The following is a 22,506-nucleotide window of genomic DNA, read 5'->3' as shown; positions in this document are numbered from 1 at the left end:
CTTTAAGAAATTTTCCAAAAAGTTTCTCTTTTTTAATCAGCTCCTATCTTGAAAGTTTGGGGGTGATTGGTCATGGGGGGCTGAGAAAAAAGGGGGGGTCCTAAAATGTATTTTCTCAATGCATTTTCCATAGGAAACTTTAGACAAGGCTACAGGTCAAACTGCTTAACTGAATTACGCCAAATTTGGGAGAGAGAAAGGTCTTGGTCCAGAAAGCGTGCTTTTGTTGAAATGGTGTAAATCCATTCAGTAGTTTTTGAGATATTAAAAGAAATATATATATATATATACATCTATATCTGGGCGGAGCCAAACTCCCGAGCACAAGCTTGCTTCTGATTGGCTGCTAACACTTCACACCAGGAAGTGTTAGCAGCCATCTTGTGCCTCGCATCGAGTGAAAATATAAAAGAAAGGTCCCGGGGGCAATTTAATATACCAGTGCTCTGTCTGTGCGAGATAACCCTTTCACGCTCCCTCTGCCCAACAATATCACTTTGTAGCTATGCCTTTAGAACACAGTCCGTCAGCTCGCAGCTCTCTACCTTTGCGAGCTAGTACGCTGTTGTGCCTCTACCACTGCGAGCTACTACGCGCTGCAGTTCCTTTGGGAGCGGAGCTGTGTGAAAAACTGCGATAGCATAGAAACAGTGTGTTAAAAAAGAACAAAATCGTTGAAAAAGCACCCAGTACCCTGAGGAACTGAAAGGAGCTCACAGAGTACGTGCTGTGAGCAAGGGCCCAACAAAATGCCAAGCCGTGCCCAACCTCGAGGGGCAACAAGTGCACCACGAAAGATACGACAAACAAGGCACAGCTTGTCACCACAGGAGTGAAATTAAAGAACCACAATATTGAAGCAACATTTTGCAAGACAAGTGACTAGAAGTGAACGACCACTAGAAAGTGAACAACACACCCTCCAGGGATTGAAGGACTGTAGCACCAAAGAGGAACCCAACCCAACCGACTGCCAGAGAAAGAAGGAGGCATACGTGTGGGCGGTGGGAGGGAATGAAAAACAGAATAACTCCACGCGTGAGGAGCACAGGTGGAACAACATGAGAAGGTAGTAAAAAGTGTAGACCTGAACCACCTTAAATTGTGAACGGAGTGGAGAGCCAAAGGGCTCGAAAGCCAAACCACACCCCCTGCGCCAAAGGAAGGTGCGAGAACATGCCACCAACCAAAACCAGAGGTCGGAGGGGGGTCCGAAGGGCCCCACCCAGAACAACACACCCTACTCCAGAGTGAGGTGCGAAAGCACACCTTCGGAAGACCAAGGCCACCAGAAAGTGGGGTCAGGTGGAAACAACACCCTATGAAAAGACCTTCGCAGAGCGGGGAGGATGGGAGGCCGTTAAGGAATCTGCGGCTAGACTGTGTCTCTACCAGATATATTGTTACCTAAGGTAAGTAACTCTTCCATCTGATAAGACATTTAGCCGCAGATTCCTTATCTTAGAATAGATACCAAAGCTATACCCCATAGGAGGAGGGTCTGCGAGACAACCACCAAATTCCAGGAGAACATATTCGTCCACTGCTGACGAAAAATGGTGGAAATTGCAATGCCAGGACAACAGGCATCAGACCCATGACCCACCTCAAGGAGTACGAACAAGGGATGTTAAAGACACCAAATCCAACAAGGGATGGTGTGAGACCTCTCTCGCCCAGACACAGACGAAAGTTAAACAGAACTATAAGTTCCGTGCCAATGTAAGAAACAATGCAGAGAGACCTTCAAGAAGGATCCAAGCATCGGGTCCTATAATCCAAGAGGAACGAAGTTCCAAGGGTCAAAACAACATGACAACGGCAGAGCATACCGCCTGAGCACACACCACAGTGGAAGCCACAAGAAACAGGGGACAGTTGGAAGACTGTCCACCCCTAGAACACCAGACACAGCATGAGGCCCGTGGGTGTAAGAAAATACACATTAATGTGTACTGCTTAGGACATGTGACAACAGTGCCAGGGCCGAGCCCAGAGCCTAGTGCCAACAGAGACAGAGGAGCAACCACTAAGCAAAGCTCAGGGGGTAGGCATGCAGCCAAACAAATTAAAAGGCACCACTGAGAGTGGATAACCTGCAAAGCTATGAACATATAGAGGACACTATCTCGAAGGAAAGGGTAGCAAGAATGTCTGACACTAATGCAAAAAGACTTAGCATGCGACACCCAGTGGGTATAGAATCCCGATATACCCACAAAGAGACAAAAAAGTCGACACATGTACGTGGAGTGACTAATCCCAAAAGGGTAGTCATGCAAGCAAAACCACGTCACTGTTGTGCTGCATAACAGTTAATATTGCAGAAAACATAACAGGTCGCGTAAGGGGGTGTAGGAGAGTAGGGTCTGCAATCCTATGATCACCCCAGATTTTTGCTTTTTGCTTCACTGGTTTACGACTTTCCCTGGCTCTGGGCCTGCTAATCAGACCCACAGCCTAGCTGTTCTCTCTCTAAATTGACTCACATGTACCTTAGGTGCATTTACCAATTGGTACTGGGCCACCTTATCAGTCCCTGTACAGTATACCTTAGGTATCCAGGGCATAGGTGTACCCAGGGCCTACCAGGGGCTGCAGCATGTATTATGCCACCCCTGGCTGGCCATCTAAATCTGACACAACTGGCTGCACGACAGCTGGGGCAAGGTGGTGTAATCACCCTTTGCTTTAGATATAGTATTCCTATATCTAACCCTAAAATGGACACATATATTCCTATCAGTCACTCCTATGGCAGGCCTTAACAATCCTGAAGGCAGAGTGTTTGGAATTATGTGAGATGGTGCTCTAGCATGAGCTGGGCCCGTTTGCAGCTTGCGGAACCAAGTCCTAATAGCTGTTCCATGATAACGCGTACCATATACTCTTAAGTGCATTATAATCCTCGCGGTTATTTGCTATCTTTGGTATCGCTTTATCAAAACATGTCGAGTAAGGTGTCATACGAATTGGAATACTAACCCCTCGCCAATTCTGGCGACGGGGTTAGTATTTCATCCTTCTAGAGGGACACGATATGTATGTAACTGTGAACCCCGGTTAAAGTTAACTCGAGCCTCAGCATCACAAAATGGATGCTGCCACCACAGACACAAGTCTGACCTCCTGCTGCTGGGAGTCCTTCCAGCGAGGAGAGCTTGGACAAAGGGTTTCCTGTCAGGGGCGGTGCTAGCACCATCCCAGACAGGGTATTGTGTATCCCAGGTAGGCAGGGCTGAATGGAAGGTGACTGCAAGTGGCACCCCGGTGCTCACTATGCATCTGCCGGTTGGAACCAGTTCCAGGGGCACACCAGCCCCTGAGCTGGGGAAAGTCCGGACAAGGGAGAGGGGTGTAACCACCCCCCTCCTGGTCCCACCCATGGGCAGGACCTAGTCGCGTGCCTGCCCCTTTTTCTTGAATAAAGGTAGGAGCGGCCCCCTTCCCAAATTAGATAATTCTGAATCTTGATGACTTTCCACGAAAGAACTCTTGAACCTTTCTGAAGACTCTCCCTTGTGGCTAAGGAGTACCTGCACCAGCGGGCACCATCTAAGCGCATGCGGTTTGCTGCAAGTCCATCCTCCGGATCAAGACTGCCCAGCTCGACGAGACCCGGATTCCCTGGCACCTCTGACCTCTACCTACATCATCAGCCCAGCTGAGATTCGTGGGTGTGACGAGACCTCAAGGGACCGGCCATCTTCAGAACTGCACGACGCTTATCCAGCACGACCGCCGAGGGATCCTCGAGTGAGTGCTTTGGGGTTTGAGAAGCCCTAACCCTGAGCAGCTCCAGCACCGAAGTCCAGCCCCCCAGCATCCACGAGATCTGCGTGGGGCCCTTCTGCTCTTTGCTGCTCACCGCGTTGTCCGGCTACTCGCCTGCTGGCTTGTGGCCCTCCTGACGATGAACCACAACACTTCCATCGCTGGTCTGGTTGCCCCAGACTGGCCCTAGCTCCCCTCCAACAGTGGAGCACCCCGGACCCTCCTGGTCCACTCCAGACGCCATCTTGAGTCCACCGCGTGGGCTTGCCTTTGCCAAGGCTTGTTGCTCCAATCCTGGTTTCAGCAGCGCCGACAGCAGACACCTTCGTGGGACAGCTCGCACCTCCATCCTGGTCGCCGACAACGCCTCCTGGTCCGAGAGACTGCAGAGCCCAGCGTCGCCCACTCACCTGGTCGAGGTGACTTCATCCGGTGCCATCCTTGTGCCCACCTAATCACTGGCTAGTGATTAAGAACTGAGTCCCCTCTGCTTTCAGGTCGTCTCCATCTTCGATCCAGGCTTGGATCACTCCGGACATCATCACTGGTCGCCTGCCAGCAACTTCTTCTTTCAGGCTCCATAGACTGTAACGAGGATTCCCGACGTCTTTTGAACCCTATGCAGCCGCAGCCCCTGGGCTAGGTAACTTGAGTATTTCGGTGCTCCAACATAGGTTCCCTATCTAAGTGTCCAGATCCTTTTTCGTTTTCAGCCTAGCTAGTCGGATTCGTCCGATAACACTAACTTTACGAAATCTAGCATCCATAGACTTTGTCCCGCATCCCGCGTGAGAGCGCACACTCTGCACCCGATCCCCCTAGGCCTCCTGCTCCTAACCTGAAGGTTCAGTAGTGTAGTCCTAGCGATCCTAAAGCCTCTGGATCTTGGTACTTACCTGCTAGTATTTCGCATTCCACTTTTGTAGTATATGGTTTTTCGGGCCCCTCGGGCATTTGTTTAAATTGTGCAACTTAAAGTATTTTCTTAAGAGTTTTGTTGTGTGCTTAGCTCCCTGACTCATAAAGAGTTCAGGGTTGACTTGTTATAAATAAATATCCTTTTATTTTCATAACAACCTGTGTGGTGTCCTTTCACTTGGTGTTCAAGGGGTATATGTGATGGTATAACAGCTGGCTTAACACGCCCTCTAGAGTTTAGCCTAAAGACTGCTCTTGTCCATGCTACTAGGATAGCTGGTCTATAAGGTTGACTTACAACCAATCATCAATAAGGGTCGTTTGGAATGATACACAGTGATCACTAGAATAGTGAGCACTACATATCAGGCCAACTTCTCACAGGGGGAAAAAATCCTGGTCTCCCTTGAGACAGCGGAAACATAGACCACAAGACCACTCATAAAGGAAAGAAAGAAGGCACAAACAGAAGCCCCGCTCCAAAAGCCTACACCTCCAAAGACCAACACCGTCCACCAAATCGAGAACGTCAAGAAGAATAGACACAGATTAATGCAACCTAAAGATGCACCTGTGCCAGAATGGGAATAAGACCTCACACCCCGAAAAACAGCAGGGGTGGAGCACAGATCCAGAGGCAGAAGGGCATGGACCAGAGCCACTCCCTGAGAACTAGGAATATGCACAGGACAGGAAGGGACAAACCAGACCCTGTGTTCTGTCGGATACCGTTCCAGGGCAGACCACGCGTGGCGACGTATGGCAACCGACCTAGCCATAGTACGACCCACAATGTCCGTGGTGTCTATGGCAGACCGAATTGAAAAGTGCGCCACATCATGGCCATCGCTGATTAGGCGGGCCAGATCGGCATGCGAGATCCCGGCAAGGAGGGGAGGAACTGGTCAAATGTAGCCGGAGCGAAAACACACAACGTGTTGAGGGACCGGAGTCCCAAGCTGGCGGATGCAAACACATCGCAGCCATATGACTCCAAACCCAGAGAATCCGAGTGGGCGCCCTGGTGGAAAATATCCAGCAAAAGCTCAGACGGACTAGAGACTGACGGCAGGCCCCATCCTTAAAATGCCTGCATCCCTACAAACAGCTCTGACGAACGTCCACTAGCCTCCGTGGTCCCGCGAGGCTTTGAAAGCAAGTCATCAGTACCGTCCGAGTCAAGCCCGCGACCCTTGAAAAGTTCTCGACCCCTCGAGTGAAGCCGGCGACCTCCAAAGAGGCCTCGACTCCTCAAGTTGTGCCGGCGCCCTCTGAAAAGGCCTGGACTCCTCAAGTCGAGCCGGAGACCTCCGAAAAGATCCCAACCACTAGGAGACTGACCAGCGAAGTCTCATTCCCCGAGGGGGAGAGAGAGTACGCCTAAGCGGTGTCGTGCACCGTGCCGCAGCCACCTCTAGTGAAGCTGCAGAGAGCCTGCGACAGCGCTATGGAAGGGCTAAACGGTGTGGGATGCCCCTATGGGCTATGTCCCGACGTTGCGGTGACTCTGGTGTCAGAGTCAGTGCACTCGGTTGGAGCCAAAGATAAACCCGCCAGCAGTGTCCCAATCTGAGTCCCTACCCCCCAGGCCGAGGTATTACTTTCGTGGATCCGCGTTAGGTAGCGGAAAAGAAGAAAACTGACGTCAGCATGCCGGGAGGGACTTATATGGCTCCATTGAAGTAACTTCCGTGGACAACGTCAGGACAGAGCAGGGAGACGCTGCATCAGCTTTCGACTTAACCCATTCTTATCTATGGAGGATCATGAACGAAATGGGGGTAGACCAAGGGTTAATTTCTTATATTGCCAGCTGTATGTAAAGGCTGAGGCATGTGTACGGTATGGGCATAAAGGGGAGTGAACTAGATGGTTTTCAATTTCCAGGGGTTTCCGTCAAGGATGCGTTCTTGCTCTTTTCCTGTTTTCACGGTATACAAACGGGGTAGAGGCCAAATTATTGGAATTAACCCTAGATGTTCCTAGAATAAATAAGACCCGCATTCCAACATGCAGATGGTGCAGTTTCAATTGCGCGAACGTGAAAGGCCCTCCAGAAAATGCTAGACACCTATGTAAAGTTCATGCAAAACCTTGACCTACAAACCTATGAGTCAAAGTCGTTTATTTTAGTGGCAATCCGAAAATTGAAGAATCCTCCCTCTTTTTTCATTTCTGACCGTAAAGTGGCGCAGACGGAGATGTTTTCATATGTAGAGGTGACCTTTGATGATAAACCATTGTCATCTAAGATGGTGACGAATCGAGGGCTTATTCTAGAAAACAGTACTAATGCTATATACACTTGTTTTCCAAAAACTTGGCACAAAACATATAGAAATTGCAAAAAAGGTTTACAGGGCCAAATCCAGCGCCGTAGCTTCCTATGGTGCTGGAGTATGGGGCTATGCTAATGTAAAAGCACTACAAACAATAGAAGACTCCTTTTGGAAAACAATGATGACCCTTCCCATCAGTTGCTATAATTTTAAATTACACCTTGAGTTGAACATCCCTTATGTCACTGATTTGATAAATGTAGCACCTAACCTCCTCTGGCACTCAATATGGAAAAGGGACCCTGTGATGCTCACTCAACAAATTATCAAGGATTGCCTATTATTGGATAATACCCAGAGCATTCAATGGTTAGCGTACGTAAAAAAAAGTAAACTTTATTCATTAGATTTAGGTAGCTTTTTTGAAATACCAAGAAATTGTGCGTTATATTAAAAAAAAGTCAACATTTTTTTCAAATTAAGGAACAAGGCAAGAATGACCAACCAGCACAGCAAATTTATGGCCAGTGAGTATCTGGAGGGGTCCCTACAGGGCGAGTGGGTACAGTCCTACCAGGAATTTGTCACAAACCATTGTCATAGATTTATTTTGTTAAGTTTTCGTCTCAACCATATTACATATGTGGGGCTTTCCTACTGGCTTATATTCTATTAACGATCTCCTATGTTGCCCATGTGATGGGTCATCGCCTCAAAATGATTTGCACATAATTTTTTTAGGTAACTTTTATTGCAATCACTGCAGGAAATACTTAATTTAATTTCAGGCAATGCCGACCAGCTTTATACTTTTTACGAATGCTGCCAGACCCCTTAGCCTGTTTTGGTGTCGCTTCCATTTTGTGTCTATTGTTGAAAACTAGGACACTGCACATTTGCTAATATGAACTGAATTTTAACTAGCTACTTTAATATTGGTTTTTTTAACTGTTTTTTAAAATATTTTTCGCAGCATGCATAATTGTGATGTTTCTATGAACTTTTATGATTAATAATGTATTAATCGAATAAAGTAATTTAACTGAACTGAGTGCAATTGGTATTCTGAGTTGGTCCCGGACATCTAAAGTACGCCTCAGAAAACGCCTTCTGGAAAGGCCTCATTGGCACCACAGTTTACGTACTAGTGTGCAGCGGCTTAAACATGATCTAGACCACCTTGGGGAAAACATTGCTAATTCCATGCAGCTACCTCCAGCAGTGAATACATTATGCCACATTGGGACTGCTTTTGTTTAGTGACAGTCCGAGTGAGCTGAGCCCTATTAACTCTGACAGTATTTCAGGAGGCTCTGTTTGGGGGGAAAGAGATCAGCGTGATGGGAGTTAATGGGCACAAAGCAGATTTTCCAAAATTGGCAGTTTCCTATCTGCAGTACAAAACTGTACTAACCCATTCCTTTCCCAGAGGTGTAGTGACACCTAATAGTCTAAAGAAAGGGGTCTGCAACGTTGTAGTATCTGTAGAACAGCTAAAGTAGCAATCTTTTGTACACTGCTCAAATCCTTACAAACACTTCTGCACAAAGATATATAGTTAAGCATGCACATATCAACAGTCACGTGTACTATTATTTTGCTTTAATGCGTCTAAGTCCTGTAACAGATTTTAAGACTTTCATTACTTGTTCCTCTGACATAATCCCATCAGCACATACAGTGGAAATCACATGGGTGGGTAATGTTGGGTCTTAGAGATGGATGCAAAATAAAACTAGGGACATAAAAGCTCTACCTGCAAACATTTCAAGTTTGTTCATTTAATCAAGATGTTGTGTGGGATCTGAGTTGCAGCCCACACCTGTGCAGAGTAAATAACCAGTTTTACGTTTGTGCCCATTATCTTGTGGTAGTGGGTAATCAAATGATGGTTTCCATACCTAGGGAGACAAATTCTCATCTGCTTTCCTGTAAAATTAGGCCACTTTGTAAAAAAAAGAAAAAACTTGCTGCACTTTGATAATTAACAATTAATTAGGCATTATTTATTACTTACTTTGCATTTGAAGGTTTAAGATAGTTTGGGGTTTTCAATGTTGAAGACAACTGAGATCCTTTCCTCATCTGTCCGCGTAGGAAATCGTCTTTATCCATTGAGAGTTCTGGCAATGAGATACTTGTTAAAATGGTAGAGTGATCAAATAGCAACAAAATATAAATCACATTTCCTATACATTTATCAACTTTGATTCTTACTCCCCATTCACCTAGACCCATAGGATGTTCTAGTCTCAGGCAGAGGTACTGAAATATCCCTTCTGCTGCAAAGAACAAAATTGTCAATGGAGCTCCTTCATCATCTTCAATCAGACAATACATCACCATTTGGCTAGAAGACTCTCCTGAAACCCAGGACACATTATCAGTAGCCTATAACATGGACTGCCATTATACTTACTACTGATATCGATCTTTCAGTTAAGGCAACATTGTTGTGTATCAAAAGGGTTTAACATCTACTACACCAATCAAAATCCACTATATAAATTGAAACTGCCACAGCAAATGCATCTATTTTCCATCTTTGAGGTAGGTTGCTCTGTTTGACTACTATGAGATTCAATTCTTGTGGGAATCCGATGTCCCCAATCAGTCTCCATTGAACTACAAGTTTTAGAGTATCTAGAATGTAATCTCTTATATTCAGGTCTGTCTAAAAGACTGCTTTTTTGCGGTCTGTTGTTGTATTGAGGAAAAAATCAATACTGACAGCTGTCTCTGGGTCAGTCCAGTGCTAACCACTGGTTGGCTTCCTTGTCCGCCTTATTTGCTTACTTCTCATTCAATGGCTTTCTTTCGCTTCTTGCGTCTGTCCCGCCCTGAATTGTAGCTTCTCCACCATCATTTCTGAATGAATGCCTTGTATCTTCCAAAGCTTATATTCAAGGAATGTTTTTCCACTGAAACCCCACTCCTTTTGCTCTGTGTTGCTTCCCCTCCTCCCTCTGGTTGTTTGTTGCTTCTCCCAACCCACCCGCCCCAGCAGTTCAGCTTTCTTGCTTTTTCATTTCCATTTCCCCCTACTGAGCTCCCCTTGTATACCTACTATCTTGCTGTTCCATCCTTGCTCCCCCAGGCTTGTTTAAATAAAAACAAATATCTTTTTTAAAGTGTTAAGCAGCTGCAATTTGCTGCCAGGCCGCTCAGTAGTAGAAAAATTACTCTTAGGGACTCTATGTTTTTTTTATTTTTATTTACAGTGCCGGGATTGGTGTCCTACAAATGGGAATGGTAAAAAAAAAAGAAAAGAATGGCAGTCTTTTCATGATCATGCATGCATATGTATCATCACACTTTTTTTTGCTGATGCGGACCTATTGGCTTTACTAATGCTTGTTACAGTATACTCCCTGTCACATTTCTCATGTTGTCACCTAATTTTTGGGTCTTTCAGTCTTTAGACCCGTCCATGCGTCCTTTTCCTCTCTATGTTTTACTAACTGCTGTAGCAGATGTATACCAAAATGCCATTTCACCGCTCTGTGAAATAACTATCAGATGACCAAGTCTTCCCGCACTACTTTACTCAAAAAAGTAACTTAAGCATATGTTGTCTTAGGATGACGTAAATGCATCAGAAATGTTAACATTTAAAGGAAAAATGCTGGGGAGAAAAATAAACATCCCTATGACACATTTGCAGACACCACTCCCACTCACAGACTGGCTGCATAAGCTCTTGGGGTTACTAGGCATGGAGAAATTGACTGCCGTCATGGAGGACACCCTCTCAGGCTTTGATGAAACTTTGGGTGCATGTATCCAGTTTCTGGCACCGGGGTTTCACACGCTTACCTGTCCGGACTATGTCTGGGTGCTCAATTTAACTATAGTTGGACAGCTACCATGCAACACAACATGCTGACCATTGGGCCTGACATATACCACGCCAGCAGATGGATCCACCGAACTGATAGCGGCACAAAGTACTCTGGTAACAGACTCTTCACCTGCCCTGTCCCTTGCCTACTCTCATACCCTAAGCTGACTTCTTGTACGCATAGGTTTGTTGTCCCCTAATTTTTTTTAGGTTTCGCCTCGCCGAAGGCTGCACACTGCGCAGCTTTTCGGCGCAGGCGAAATCTAATGTTAGAACAGTGTGGCTTGGAATCTGCCCCTCTGTTCCATTGGCTAGCTCCATAAATGGAGGCTAGCCATTGGAACAGAGATCTGTCCGTCATTGCCGGACCAGATTCGTGGGCGTTCCCGTGATTTCTTCCCTCCACAACGTCATGCGGCCGTGGGCGGGGTTTATTTTTTTTTGTCTTGCAGAAATGAAGGGGTGTTTTAACTCAGACATCCTCCCTTGCACGGAGTATGACTAGCTGCAGATGGACAAGTTGCTTTAAAGCGAGGCTACGTGGAGCAGAAATGACGGGGTGTTTTAACTCAGACAGGCGGCCTCTCTCTCTCCACATAAGCACACTCCAGGCAGTCCCCTCTCCTCAGTATTTGATAAAATTGAGTGCAGAGTGTGAGTGCAGAGTGCAAAGTGAGTGTGCAGAGTAGTGAGTGCAGAGTGAGTGAACAGAGTAGTGAGTGGAGAGTGCAGAGTGGAGAGTGGGGAGTGCAGAGTGCAGAGTGCATAGGGAGTGCAGAGTGCATGGGGAGTGCATAGGGAGTGCAGAGTGCATAGGGAGTGCAGAGTGCATAGGGAGTGCAGAGTGCATAGGGAGTGCAGAGTGCATAGGGAGTGCAGAGTGCATAGGGAGTGCAGAGTGCATAGGGAGTGCAGAGTGCATAGGGAGTGCGGAGTGCATAGGGAGTGCGGAGTGCATAGGGAGTGCAGAGTGCATAGTGCATAGGGAGTGCAGAGTGCATAGTGCATAGGGAGTGCAGAGTGCATGCAGAGTGCAGAGTGCATAGGGAGTGCAGAGTGCATAGTGCATAGGGAGTGCAGAGTGCATAGTGCATAAGGAGTGCATAGTGCATAGGGAGTGCAGAGTGCATAGGGAGTGCAGAGTGCATAGGGAGTGCAGAGTGCATAGGGAGTGCAGAGTGCATAGGGAGTGCAGAGTGCATAGGGAGTGCAGAGTGCATAGTGCATAGTGCATAAGAAGTGCAGAGTGCAGAGTGCACAGGGAGTGCAGAGTGCATAGGGAGTGCATAGTGCATAGGGAGTGCATAGTGCATCGGGAGTGCAGAGTGCATAGGGAGTGCAGAGTGCATAGGGAGTGCAGAGTGCATAGAGAGTGCATAGAGAGTGCATAGAGAGTGCATAGGGAGTGCAGAGTGCATAGGGAGTGCAGAGTGCATAGTGCACAGGGAGTGCAGAGTGCATAGTGCATAGGGAGTGCAGAGTGCATAGGGAGTGCAGAGTGCATAGTGCATCGGGAGTGCAGAGTGCATAGGGAGTGCAGAGTGCATAGGGAGTGCAGAGTGCATAGGGAGTGCAGAGTGCAGAGTGCATAGGGAGTGCAGAGGGAGTGCAGACTGCATAGGGAGTGCAGAGTGCATAGGGAGTGCAGAGTGCATAGGGAGTGCAGAGTGCATAGTGCATAAGGAGTGCAGAGTACATAGGGAGTGCAGAGTGCATAGGGAGTGCAGAGTGCATAGGCAGTGCAGAGTGCATAGGGAGTGCAAAGTGTAGAGTGCATAGTGCAGAGTGCATAGGGAGTGCAGAGTGCATAGGGAGTGCAGAGTGCATAGGCATAGGGAGTGCAGAGTGCATAGTGCATAGTGCATAGGGAGTGCATAGTGCATAGGGAGTGCAGAGTGCATAGGGAGTGCAGAGTGCATAGGGAGTGCAGAGTGCAGAGTGCATAGGGAGTGCAGAGGGAGTGCAGAGTGCATAGGGAGTGCAGAGTGCATAGGGAGTGCATAGGGAGTGCAGAGTGCATAGGGAGTGCATAGGGAGTGCAGAGTGCATAGGGAGTGCAGAGTGCATAGGGAGTGCAGAGTGCATAGGGAGTGCAGAGTGCATAGGGAGTGCAGAGTGCATAAGGAGTGCAGAGTGCATAGGGAGTGCAGAGTGCATAGGGAGTGCAGAGTGCATAGGGAGTGCAGAGTGCATGGGGAGTGCAGAGTGCATGGGGAGTGCAGAGTGCATGGGGAGTGCAGAGTGCATAGGGAGTGCAGAGTGCATAGTGCATAGGGAGTGCAGAGTGCATAGTGCATAGGGAGTGCAGAGTGCAGAGTACATAGGGAGTGCAGAGTGCATAGGGAGTGCATAGTGCATAGGGAGTGCAGAGTGCACAGGGAGTGCAGAGTGCATAGTGCATAGGGAGCCCAGAGTGCATAGTGCATAGGGAGTGCATAGTGCATAGGGAGTGCATAGTGCATCGGGAGTGCAGAGTGCATAGGGAGTGCATAGGGAGTGCAGAGTGCATAGGGAGTGCAGAGTGCATAGTGCACAGGGAGTGCAGAGTGCATAGTGCATAGGGAGTGCAGAGTGCATAGGGAGTGCATAGTGCATAGGGAGTGCAGAGTGCATAGGGAGTGCAGAGTGCATAGGGAGTGCAGAGTGCATAGGGAGTGCAGAGTGCATAGGGAGTGCAGAGTGCATAGGGAGTGCAGAGTACATAGGGAGTGCAGAGTGCATAGGGAGTGCAGAGTGCATAGGGAGTGCAGAGTGCATAGGCAGTGCAGACTGACTCTCGGAGGGGACGGGCGGCTCCACCATCTTGGGCGGGTCTGGCCTCGGCGCTGCTGCGCTTTGGCTCCTCCACCCCCTGTCACGCCCCTTTGACCCTCTCTCTTCATTTGTCGTCCCCACATAACTCTTCCTGTCTTCCGGCGGCGCAGCGGGCGGGCGCAGCGGGCGCGACGAAGGCACACCGAAGTTGCGCCTAAGTTAAGCCCGTCTGCGCTGGTCCGCGACGGGCCGGGACTAGGGGCAACACACTCTGCCTCTCGCCTGGTTTACACTGCTGCCCAACTTACTGCACTATCTGCCTTTCCCTCTCTTGCCCCACTCCCCCTTCATCACCTACAATCACTTGGTATTCTCTCTTCTCCCCTACTTCACCCGATTCTTTTCTCTTCCGACTCCCCTCCTCTCCCCTCTATTTCACCCCCGGTTCCTCGTTCCCCTTTGGCCCCTACGGTTGCCTCTGCTTACCTACTCAACACCCGGTCCGCAGTTAAACACCAGACAGCACTTTTTAATCTTTTAACCACTGATTTCCCAGACCTTTTATTTCTGACTGAAACCTGGTTCACTATTGACTCTCTCCCTGATCTTCTAGCCATCCTCCCTGACACCTACTATGCCCTCTGAGCTGACCGCCCGGATGGCAAGGCTGGCGGGGGGGTGGCGATGATTGTCCGGTCGCCACTTAAATTTCAGCTCCTTCCTCACCCCCCCATTTCTAATGTGGACTACCTGGTGGCCCGTTCCCTCAACCTTCCTTCCCCCCTCACTGTGGTTCTTGTCTATCGCCCCCCTCAATCGATGCCTTCTTTTGTAGCCTCCATCCAGGAGTTGCTGGCCACCATGGTGGTCAACAACTCCTCTGTGATCCTTCTTGGTGACTTTAACTTCTGGCCAGGAGACCCTAAGGAAGATCTTTCTTCCAAAGACTTCTCTGCCACTCTTCAATGTCTGAACCTTACCTCTTATGTCACAGCCCCGGCCCACGTGCATGGCCATATACTTGACCAAATCTGGTCGTCTTGTCCCCTTGCCTCACCTCCCTCCATCTCTCCTTGTGTCTGGTCCGATCACTCTATTATTTCCTTTTCTGTTCACTTAGGTGTGGTTGACAAACCTTCTCCCCCTAAAAAAAACCTTCTAGCCCGTAACTGGAATCAAACCGACCTTGATTCCCTTTCACTCTCTTTGGTTTCTTCCGCTCCTGATCTTACTTGTTTCCCCCTTGAATCCCAGGCCAAAGCCTTAAGTACATGGCTTGCTGCTTCGTGTGACCGTGTGGCCCCGCTTAAAAAGATCAAAGCGGTTCGTCCATACGACGCGCACAAATGGTTCTCCACTGAGCTCAAAGCACTAAAACTTGATTTCAGACGGGCGGAACGCCTCTGGAGACGTCAGTATTCCCCTCCTCTGCGCGTTCAGTACAGACAACTCCTTACCAACTACAAAAAAGCAGTCCTTAATGCCAAAACCTCTTATTTCACGGAGAGAGTATCGCTCTCCGTGAATAAACCCCGCGAAATTTTCTCTTTGGTTCGCAATCTTGCCACTTCTGATCGCTCCTCCCCCGGCTTGGTTCCCTCCCAATCCCTCTGTCTTTCACTCAATAACTTTTTTATCGACAAGATTGCGAAAATTAAAGCTAACATTCCAACTGTGCCTCAGCCTATCCTCACCAGCCCTGCCACTCCCCCTTCCTCTTCCCTCGACACTTTCCCCCCTATTTCCCCTGACTTGTTTCACAACTACCTGTCTAAAGTTAAATCTGGTTCTCCTTTGGACGCTGCTCCTGCGCGTATCCTCAAAATCCTTTTCACTAATTGTCCTGGTCCTCCCCTCACTCTTCTCAACTCCTCATTGGCCTCCGGTGCTGTCCCCTCTTCCTTTAAATCTGCTGTTGTTCTCCCTATTCTAAAAAAAACCTGGTCTAGATCCTTCCCTCCCCGCTAATTTCCGCCCCATTTCCCTTCTCCCCTACCTGGGTAAGATCCTAGAGACCCACGTCACCTCCTGCCTCTCCTCATACATCGAGGACAATGGCCTTTTAGCTTCCCACCAGGCGGGCTTCCGCCCTGGCCATTCTACAGAAGCGGTGGTTCTCGCGGTCTTGGATGAACTCAAGGGCAAGGCAGATGTTAACCTTCCCCCAAGCCTTGGTGCTTCTCGACTTGTCCGCTGCGTTTGACACGGTCGACCATTCCATTCTTCTCGACCGTGTCTGCGCAGCGGGCATTCGGGGCGCGGCCTTCTCCTGGCTAGCATCCTTTCTTCAGGATAGGCATCAGGCTGTTCATCTCTCTGGTTTCTCTGCCCCCTCCTGTCCGGTCACCTGTGGTGTTCCTCAGGGCTTCTCTCTTTCCCCTCTCCTCTTTAATCTGTACATCTGTCCCTTGTTTCTTCTCTTCTCAAGCTGGGGGTCTCTGTATATAATTACGCAGATGACCTCCAGCTTGTCTTTGATCTGTCTTCTTCTCCCGATTCCATTCCCAAGTTCAGTTCCACCCTTATCTTTATCTCTGAGTGGATGAGCGCCAACCATCTTAAGCTCAACGCCGATAAGACGGAACTTGTCCTCACGGGTGGCCCTTCTAACCCTTGGTCCCCTGCACATTGGCCCCCTTCTTTTGGCCCTCCCCCCACGCCCTCTTCCACTGTTCGTACCCTTGGCATTAAAGTCAGCTCTGACTTAACCATGCACAGCCAGATCAGCTCTGTTGTGTCTTCATGTTTCCTTTCCCTCCGTCTTATTCGGAAAATATCTCGCTTTTTCACCATCGACGCGCTTAAAACCATAGTCTTGGCTTTAGTCATCTCTCGCCTCGACTACGGCCATTCAAAACCAGGCTGCCCGTCTCATTCTCTCCCTCCCCAAATCCTCTCACATTACCCCGGCTTTGAAATCCCTTCACTGGCTCCCCATCCGCTTCAGATCCCTTTTCAAACTTGCTTGCTTTGCTATTCGTGCCCACTCTCGCTCTGCCCCTGCTTACATCACTTCCCTCATTTCTTCCTATGTTCCCAGTCGCACCCTCCGGTCTTCCTCTCTCTCCCTTCTTCACATTCCCCGCTTCCGCAAATCCAGATCCGGGGGCACTCGTCTTTCCGTCTTGGCTCCCCAGTTCTGGAATAGTCTCCCACTTCATCTTCGCTCCATTCCTATTTTTAGCCATTTCCGTAAAGCCTTAAAAACGTTTCTTTTTTCGTTGGCTTTCCCTTCTTAGGTTCCCTTGTGTCCCCCTCTGTGAGTTCTGACCCAGTTCCCCCAGCGCCAGGAAGCCGCTTGGCAGCAGTGCGCTTTATTAAATATTGTTTTCATTCATTCATTCATTCATTCATTCATTCATTCATTCATTCATAGGGAGTGCAAAGTGTAGAGTGCATAGGGAGTGCAGAGTGCATAGGGAGTGCAGAGTGCATAGGGAGTGCAGAGTGCATAGGGAGTGCAGAGTGCATAGGGAGTGCAGAGTGCATAGTGCATAGGGAGTGCAGAGTGCATAGTGCATAGGGAGTGCAGAGTGCATAGTGCATAGGGAGTGCAGAGTGCATAGGGAGTGCAGAGTGCATAGGGAGTGCAGAGTGCATAGGGAGTGCAGAGTGCATAGGGAGTGCAGAGTGCAGAGGGAGTGCAGAGTGCAGAGGGAGTGCAGAGTGCATAGGGAGTGCAGAGTGCATAGGGAGTGCGGAGTGCAGCGTGCAGAGTGCATAGGGAGTGCAGAGTGCATAGGAAGTGCATAGGGAGTGCAGAGTGCATAGGGAGTGCAGAGTGCATGCAGTGGATATAAACATCAGAATCCCCCGTCCGCGCAGCGGGCGGGCGCAGCGGGCGCGCCGGCGGCGCGCCGAAGGCGTGCCAAAGGCAAGCCCGTCTGCGCCCGTCCGCGACCGGACGGGACCAGGGGCCATACCCCCTGTGCAAGGCGGACCAGAATGTAGCAGATCGATAAGGTATGACTCCACCACTTTAAAAAACTTAATGCCCCCAATGAATCATACCTGTCAGCATTCTATCCATCCCGACTCTCCTTCTGGGATCTGCTCTCACTGTAAATTCTCACAGTCCAGCTATCAAGATAAGCCACACTCTGTCAAAACCTACAAAATGTTTCTTTTAAATTGTCGGTCATTGACTAAACATGCTGTGCAAATGTCTCTCCTGCTAGAGGAGAATGAGCCAGATGTAATATTCCTGACAGAGACGTGGTTAAAAGACGCTTCTGACCCTGATATTACTTCCATCTTGCAAATGGGATACACTTTGCAGAGATTAGATAGATTAGAAGGTAGAGGAGGTGGCTTAGGCATCCTTCTAAAAAGTCACTACCTCTGTAGGACCTCATCGGCCGCTATCTCTAACTGTGAGAGTATGCTCTTTACACTTGAATTCTCACCTACAGACTCATTTTCTGGTGCTCTTATCTACCGCCCCCCTAATCAAGTAGGAGATTTTATTGATTCACTTCAATCTAAAATAGCCGACTTAGTGGTTAGTAGATCCTATTTCTCAATATTAGGAGATATAAATATCCACTTACATGACCCCAACAACTCTACGGCTAGTGCATTTTTGGATAGTATGGCAGCTCTCCAGATCATACAGAAAGGCTTTGAGCCTACACACGAAAAGGGTCACCTTCTTGATGGGGTACTCAGTAATGATAATAGACTGGAAGTAGGGACCCCACTGCCTCTTACCTGGACAGACCACTATTTAATACCCATACAGTGGACTCCAGCTATGTCACTACAGCCCCCCCCTCGCACTACCCTATTTGGGAGAGACTGGTCCAAAGTCTCCCCAGTCCAATGGGCTAACTTGCTCTCCGCGGCCCCCCCCCCAAAATGTGACCGACCCGGCACTGCAGTATGAGAACTACATCAATTGGCTGTGTACAGCCCTGGACTTTATTGCACCTATTAAAGCCCTCAAAGAAAAAACAAAATCCAAGGACTCACCCTGGTACACTCCCCAACTTGAAGAACTAAAAAGGGTGTGCAGAAGACTTGAAAGAAATTGGAGGATTTCTCGTAGTAAGATAGATAAAACCACTCATCTTGAAGCCATCAAAAAATATAAAATAGAAATTAGACGTACTAAAACCTTATACTTCGAGGAAAAAATCTTAACTGCCTCCAACTCTTCCAGAGAAATCTTTCAGATAGCAAAATTCCTGATTGACATCCCCCCGGTTCCTGCTGATCCGAGTAAAGCTCAGGATCGCTGTGGGAGTCAAGCTGAGTACTTTCATAGCAAAATACAAAAAATTGCCTCTGCTTTTAAATCACCTAATCTATCCCAGGATATGGGAACCATTTCACTAAACGTCATGGCTCCAAAATTAGATGAGTTTCCACTGTTGGATGAGAACTCACTTGGGGCTATCATGTTGAAAATTAAATCAGGATCTCCTACGGACCCTGCCCCTCCCTGCCAGCTAGTAAAAATTGAGAATACTGTCAAACCTGTTATCCTTAACATTTTAAATACTTCTATTACTACAGGCTCAGTACCCACTGCGTGGAAATGTGCACAAGTTAAGGCTTTGCTGAAGAAACCCACCCTGGACCCAGAAAATATGGCCAACTTTCGGCCTATTTCCCTCCTTCCGTGGATCAGTAAACTCTTAGAAAAACACATCAACACGTCTATTACTCAATTTTTAGAGAATCATCATCTCCTCCACGATTCCCAAGCTGGTTTTCGTCCCAAATTGGGAACTGAGGCGGCCCTCCTGGCGGTAACTGAGCTGGCCAGGAAACAAATGGACCAAGGTGGCACCACAGCAATCATGCTACTCGACCTTAGTGCCGCCTTCGACACTGTTAACACCAGCATTCTCCTTCACCGCCTCCATCAGATGGGAATTTCTGGGAAGGCCATGCACTGGCTCCAGTCCTTTCTGGAGAATCGTTCCTTTAGGGTTGTTGAGGGCACTACCTATTCAAAAGTCTGGCCCTTGGATCAAGGTGTACCCCAGGGCTCTTCATTGAGCCCTACTCTTTTTAATATTTATATGCAGCCTTTAGCTGATATAGTGCACTCATTCGGCCTTGATATAGTAACCTATGCCGATGATACGCAATTAGTCGTATCTATGAATCAGGCAGACTCTCCCTCTTCCAATCTAAGTAACTGTCTGGTAGCGGTGGCTCAGTGGATGGCTATCTCGCATTTAAAATTGAATGGCGAGAAAACTGAGCTCATGGTGTTAGGCAATTCAGCCATTCCCAGTCCTTTGTCAGACTGGCCACCGTGTATGGGCCCCACGCCCCAACCAAAGTCCCATATAAAGAGCCTAGGTATTTGGTTGGACTCCAACCTCAGCTTCATGCAGCAAGCTACTACTCTCTCCGCCATATGCTTCGGGCTCATGCGTATGCTGATAAAGGTGCTGCCTCTTCTCCCCTTTGAAGCTCGCAGAATAATGGTTCAAGCCATTATTTTGTCCCGCTTGGATTATGGGAACTCCCTATACTTAGGCGCCCCCTCATTTACAATAAAAAAGCTACAGGTGACACAAAACGCTGCAGCCCGCCTCCTATTAGGCCTCAACAAACGAGAATCAGCTACCATGGCCCTGAGGAAACTGCACTGGCTTCCTGTTAAGGCCAGAGTGCTGTTTAAATCTCTTTGTATCATGCACAAAGCAATGTCAAGAATGCTCCCACTATGATCTGCTCCCTGGCAAAACCCTACCTTCCTCACAGATCCCTGAGATCTAGTACTGCTTTCCTGGCTACTGTCAATAAAATCAGACGTACCAGATGGGGCGGACGTTCCTTCTCCTGGAATGCCGCAAAGGAATGGAACTCTCTGCCCACTCTCCTTCGCAGTGAACCTAGCCTTTTAAAATTTGGGAAGGATCTGAAAACCTACCTGTTCATTTAATTTCTTCCCTTTTTTAGTATGACGGTACTTAGCGCTACGAGGCCTCCGGGTTGTTTGCGCTCTATAAAACCCGATTAATAATAATAATAATAGGGAGTGCAGAGTGCATAAGGAGTGCAGAGTGCATAGGGAGTGCAGAGTGCATAGGGAGTGCAGAGTGCATAGGGAGTGCAGAGTGCATAGGGAGTGCAGAGTACATGGGGAGTGCAGAGTGCATGGGGAGTGCAGAGTGCATGGGGAGTGCAGAGTGCATAGGGAGTGCAGAGTGCATAGGGAGTGCATAGCGCATAGGGAGTGCAGAGTGCATAGGGAGTGCATAGGGAGTGCAGAGTGCATAGGGAGTGCAGAGTACAGAGTGCATAGGGGGTGCATAGGGAGTGCAGAGTGCATAGTGCATAGGGAGTGCATAGGGAGTGCATAGTGCATAGGGAGTGCATAGGGAGTGCAGAGTGCATAGGGAGTGCAGAGTGCATAGGGAGTGCATAGGGAGTGCAGAGTGCATAGGGAGTGCATAGGGAGTGCAGAGTGCATAGGGAGTGCATAGGGAGTGCAGAGTGCATAGGGAATGCAGAGTGCATAGGGAATGCAGAGTGCATAGGGAGTGCAGAGTGCATAGGGAGTGCAGAGTGCATAGGGAGTGCAGAGTGCATAGTGAGTGCAGAGTGCATAGGGAGTGCAGAGTGCATAGGGAGTGCAGAGTGCATAGGGAGTGCAGAGTGCATAAGGAGTGCAGAGTGCATAGGGATTGCAGAGTGCATAGGGATTGCAGAGTGCACAGGGATTGCAGAGTGCATAGGGAGTGCAGAGTGCATAGGGAGTGTAGAGTGCATAGGGAGTGTAGAGTGCATAGGGAGTACAGAGTGCAGAGTGCATAGGGAGATCAGAGTGCATAGGGAGTGCAGAGTGCATAGGGAGTGCAGAGTGCATAGGGAGTGCAGAGTGCATAGTGTTGGACAGGCCTCGTGAAAGGGCCGCTCCCTCACCGCCTGATAAGGCCCGAACGCCGGCTCTCCCGGTGGCCCCAGAAGAACCACCCCGGCAACCCACCGAAGCAACCCGCAACCTGTCCCCAATGGGACGCCTGCTCCCGAACATCCCAGCATCGGCTGTCCCGGGCCCCCGTCAGCACCATTGCCCCGGCCCAGCCGCCATCTTGGACACTGCACCACGAGGCCGCGTGGCCTCAGCTCGACCCCAACCCTGGGCCTGGCCAGGCCCCGACATCGAGGCACCACCATCCACCCAGGAGGTGAAGAGACCACTTGGCAGGTCAATGGGAGAAAGGAGTGTCGATGGCTCTCCCCCTCCAGGTGCCGATCGCCCCCGGTCTCCCCGGGCGCTGGCTCCACCCCCCTGCTGGGTGTCTGGACTCCCTCATCCCGGACCTCCCGACCTCCAAGCGCGAGGGTCCGGACATCAAAGGAGGCCAGACCTATAACTGGGGCAGCTCCAGAGCAGGAAGGCAGTTGTATCCTGGAGTCGAGAGACACCTTGAAGAACTCATCCCTGACGGATTGCTGGCGCTGCCGCAGCCTTGCCTTGTGAACTATCTCCGAAGCCTGCTGGCGCTGCCGCGGCCCTCTGCAACGTGCATCTTCGTCTGGACCTGCTGGCGCTGCCGCAGCCCATCCTTGTGAACCATCGCTCTTGCCTGCTGGCGCTGCCGCGGCCCCTCTGCAAAGAAGTCATCATCCTAGCCTGCTGGCGCTGCCGCGGCCCATCCTTGTGAACCATCGCTCTTGCCTGCTGGCACTGCCGCGGCCCCTCTGCAAAGAAGTCATCATCGTAGCCTGCTGGCGCTGCCGCGGCCCTCCTTACCGAGAACTATCATCCTATCCTGCTGGCGCTGCCGCGGCCCGACCTTTCAGACCTCCGAGCTCGAGGATTGTGAGCTCCTTCTGGCCGCCCTTGTACCGGACCGGTACCAAGACTGTCCCGCTACCCCTTACCCTACAGAGACTAGAATTGGGAGGATCCTCGTGTCCTGCCCCCACTGTATCGTTGATAACCTTGCCTTAAGAATCCTATATAAAGTG

The 22,506-nt window shown here is 49.3% G+C and overlaps 1 protein-coding gene across 2 annotated transcripts in view; it reads right to left on the bottom strand.

Annotated features, from left to right (window-relative positions):
- Nucleotides 1-22,506, bottom strand: part of CENPT (centromere protein T) — a 1,372,670-nt gene that overhangs the window by 87,192 nt on the left and 1,262,972 nt on the right. For both annotated transcript variants that reach the window (XM_086945259.1, XM_086945260.1), the window contains one exon: nt 8,989-9,094. In XM_086945259.1, the coding sequence (XP_086801385.1) occupies nt 8,989-9,094 (106 nt within the window). The remainder of the gene's footprint in view (nt 1-8,988; nt 9,095-22,506) is intronic.

This window comes from Lissotriton vulgaris, chromosome 12, assembly GCF_964263255.1.
Source record: "Lissotriton vulgaris chromosome 12, aLisVul1.2, whole genome shotgun sequence".
In the NCBI taxonomy this organism is placed as follows: Eukaryota; Metazoa; Chordata; class Amphibia; order Caudata; family Salamandridae; genus Lissotriton; species Lissotriton vulgaris.
The sequence above is the reverse complement of the archived record's forward strand: the minus strand, read 5'-3'. Positions and strand labels throughout refer to the sequence as shown.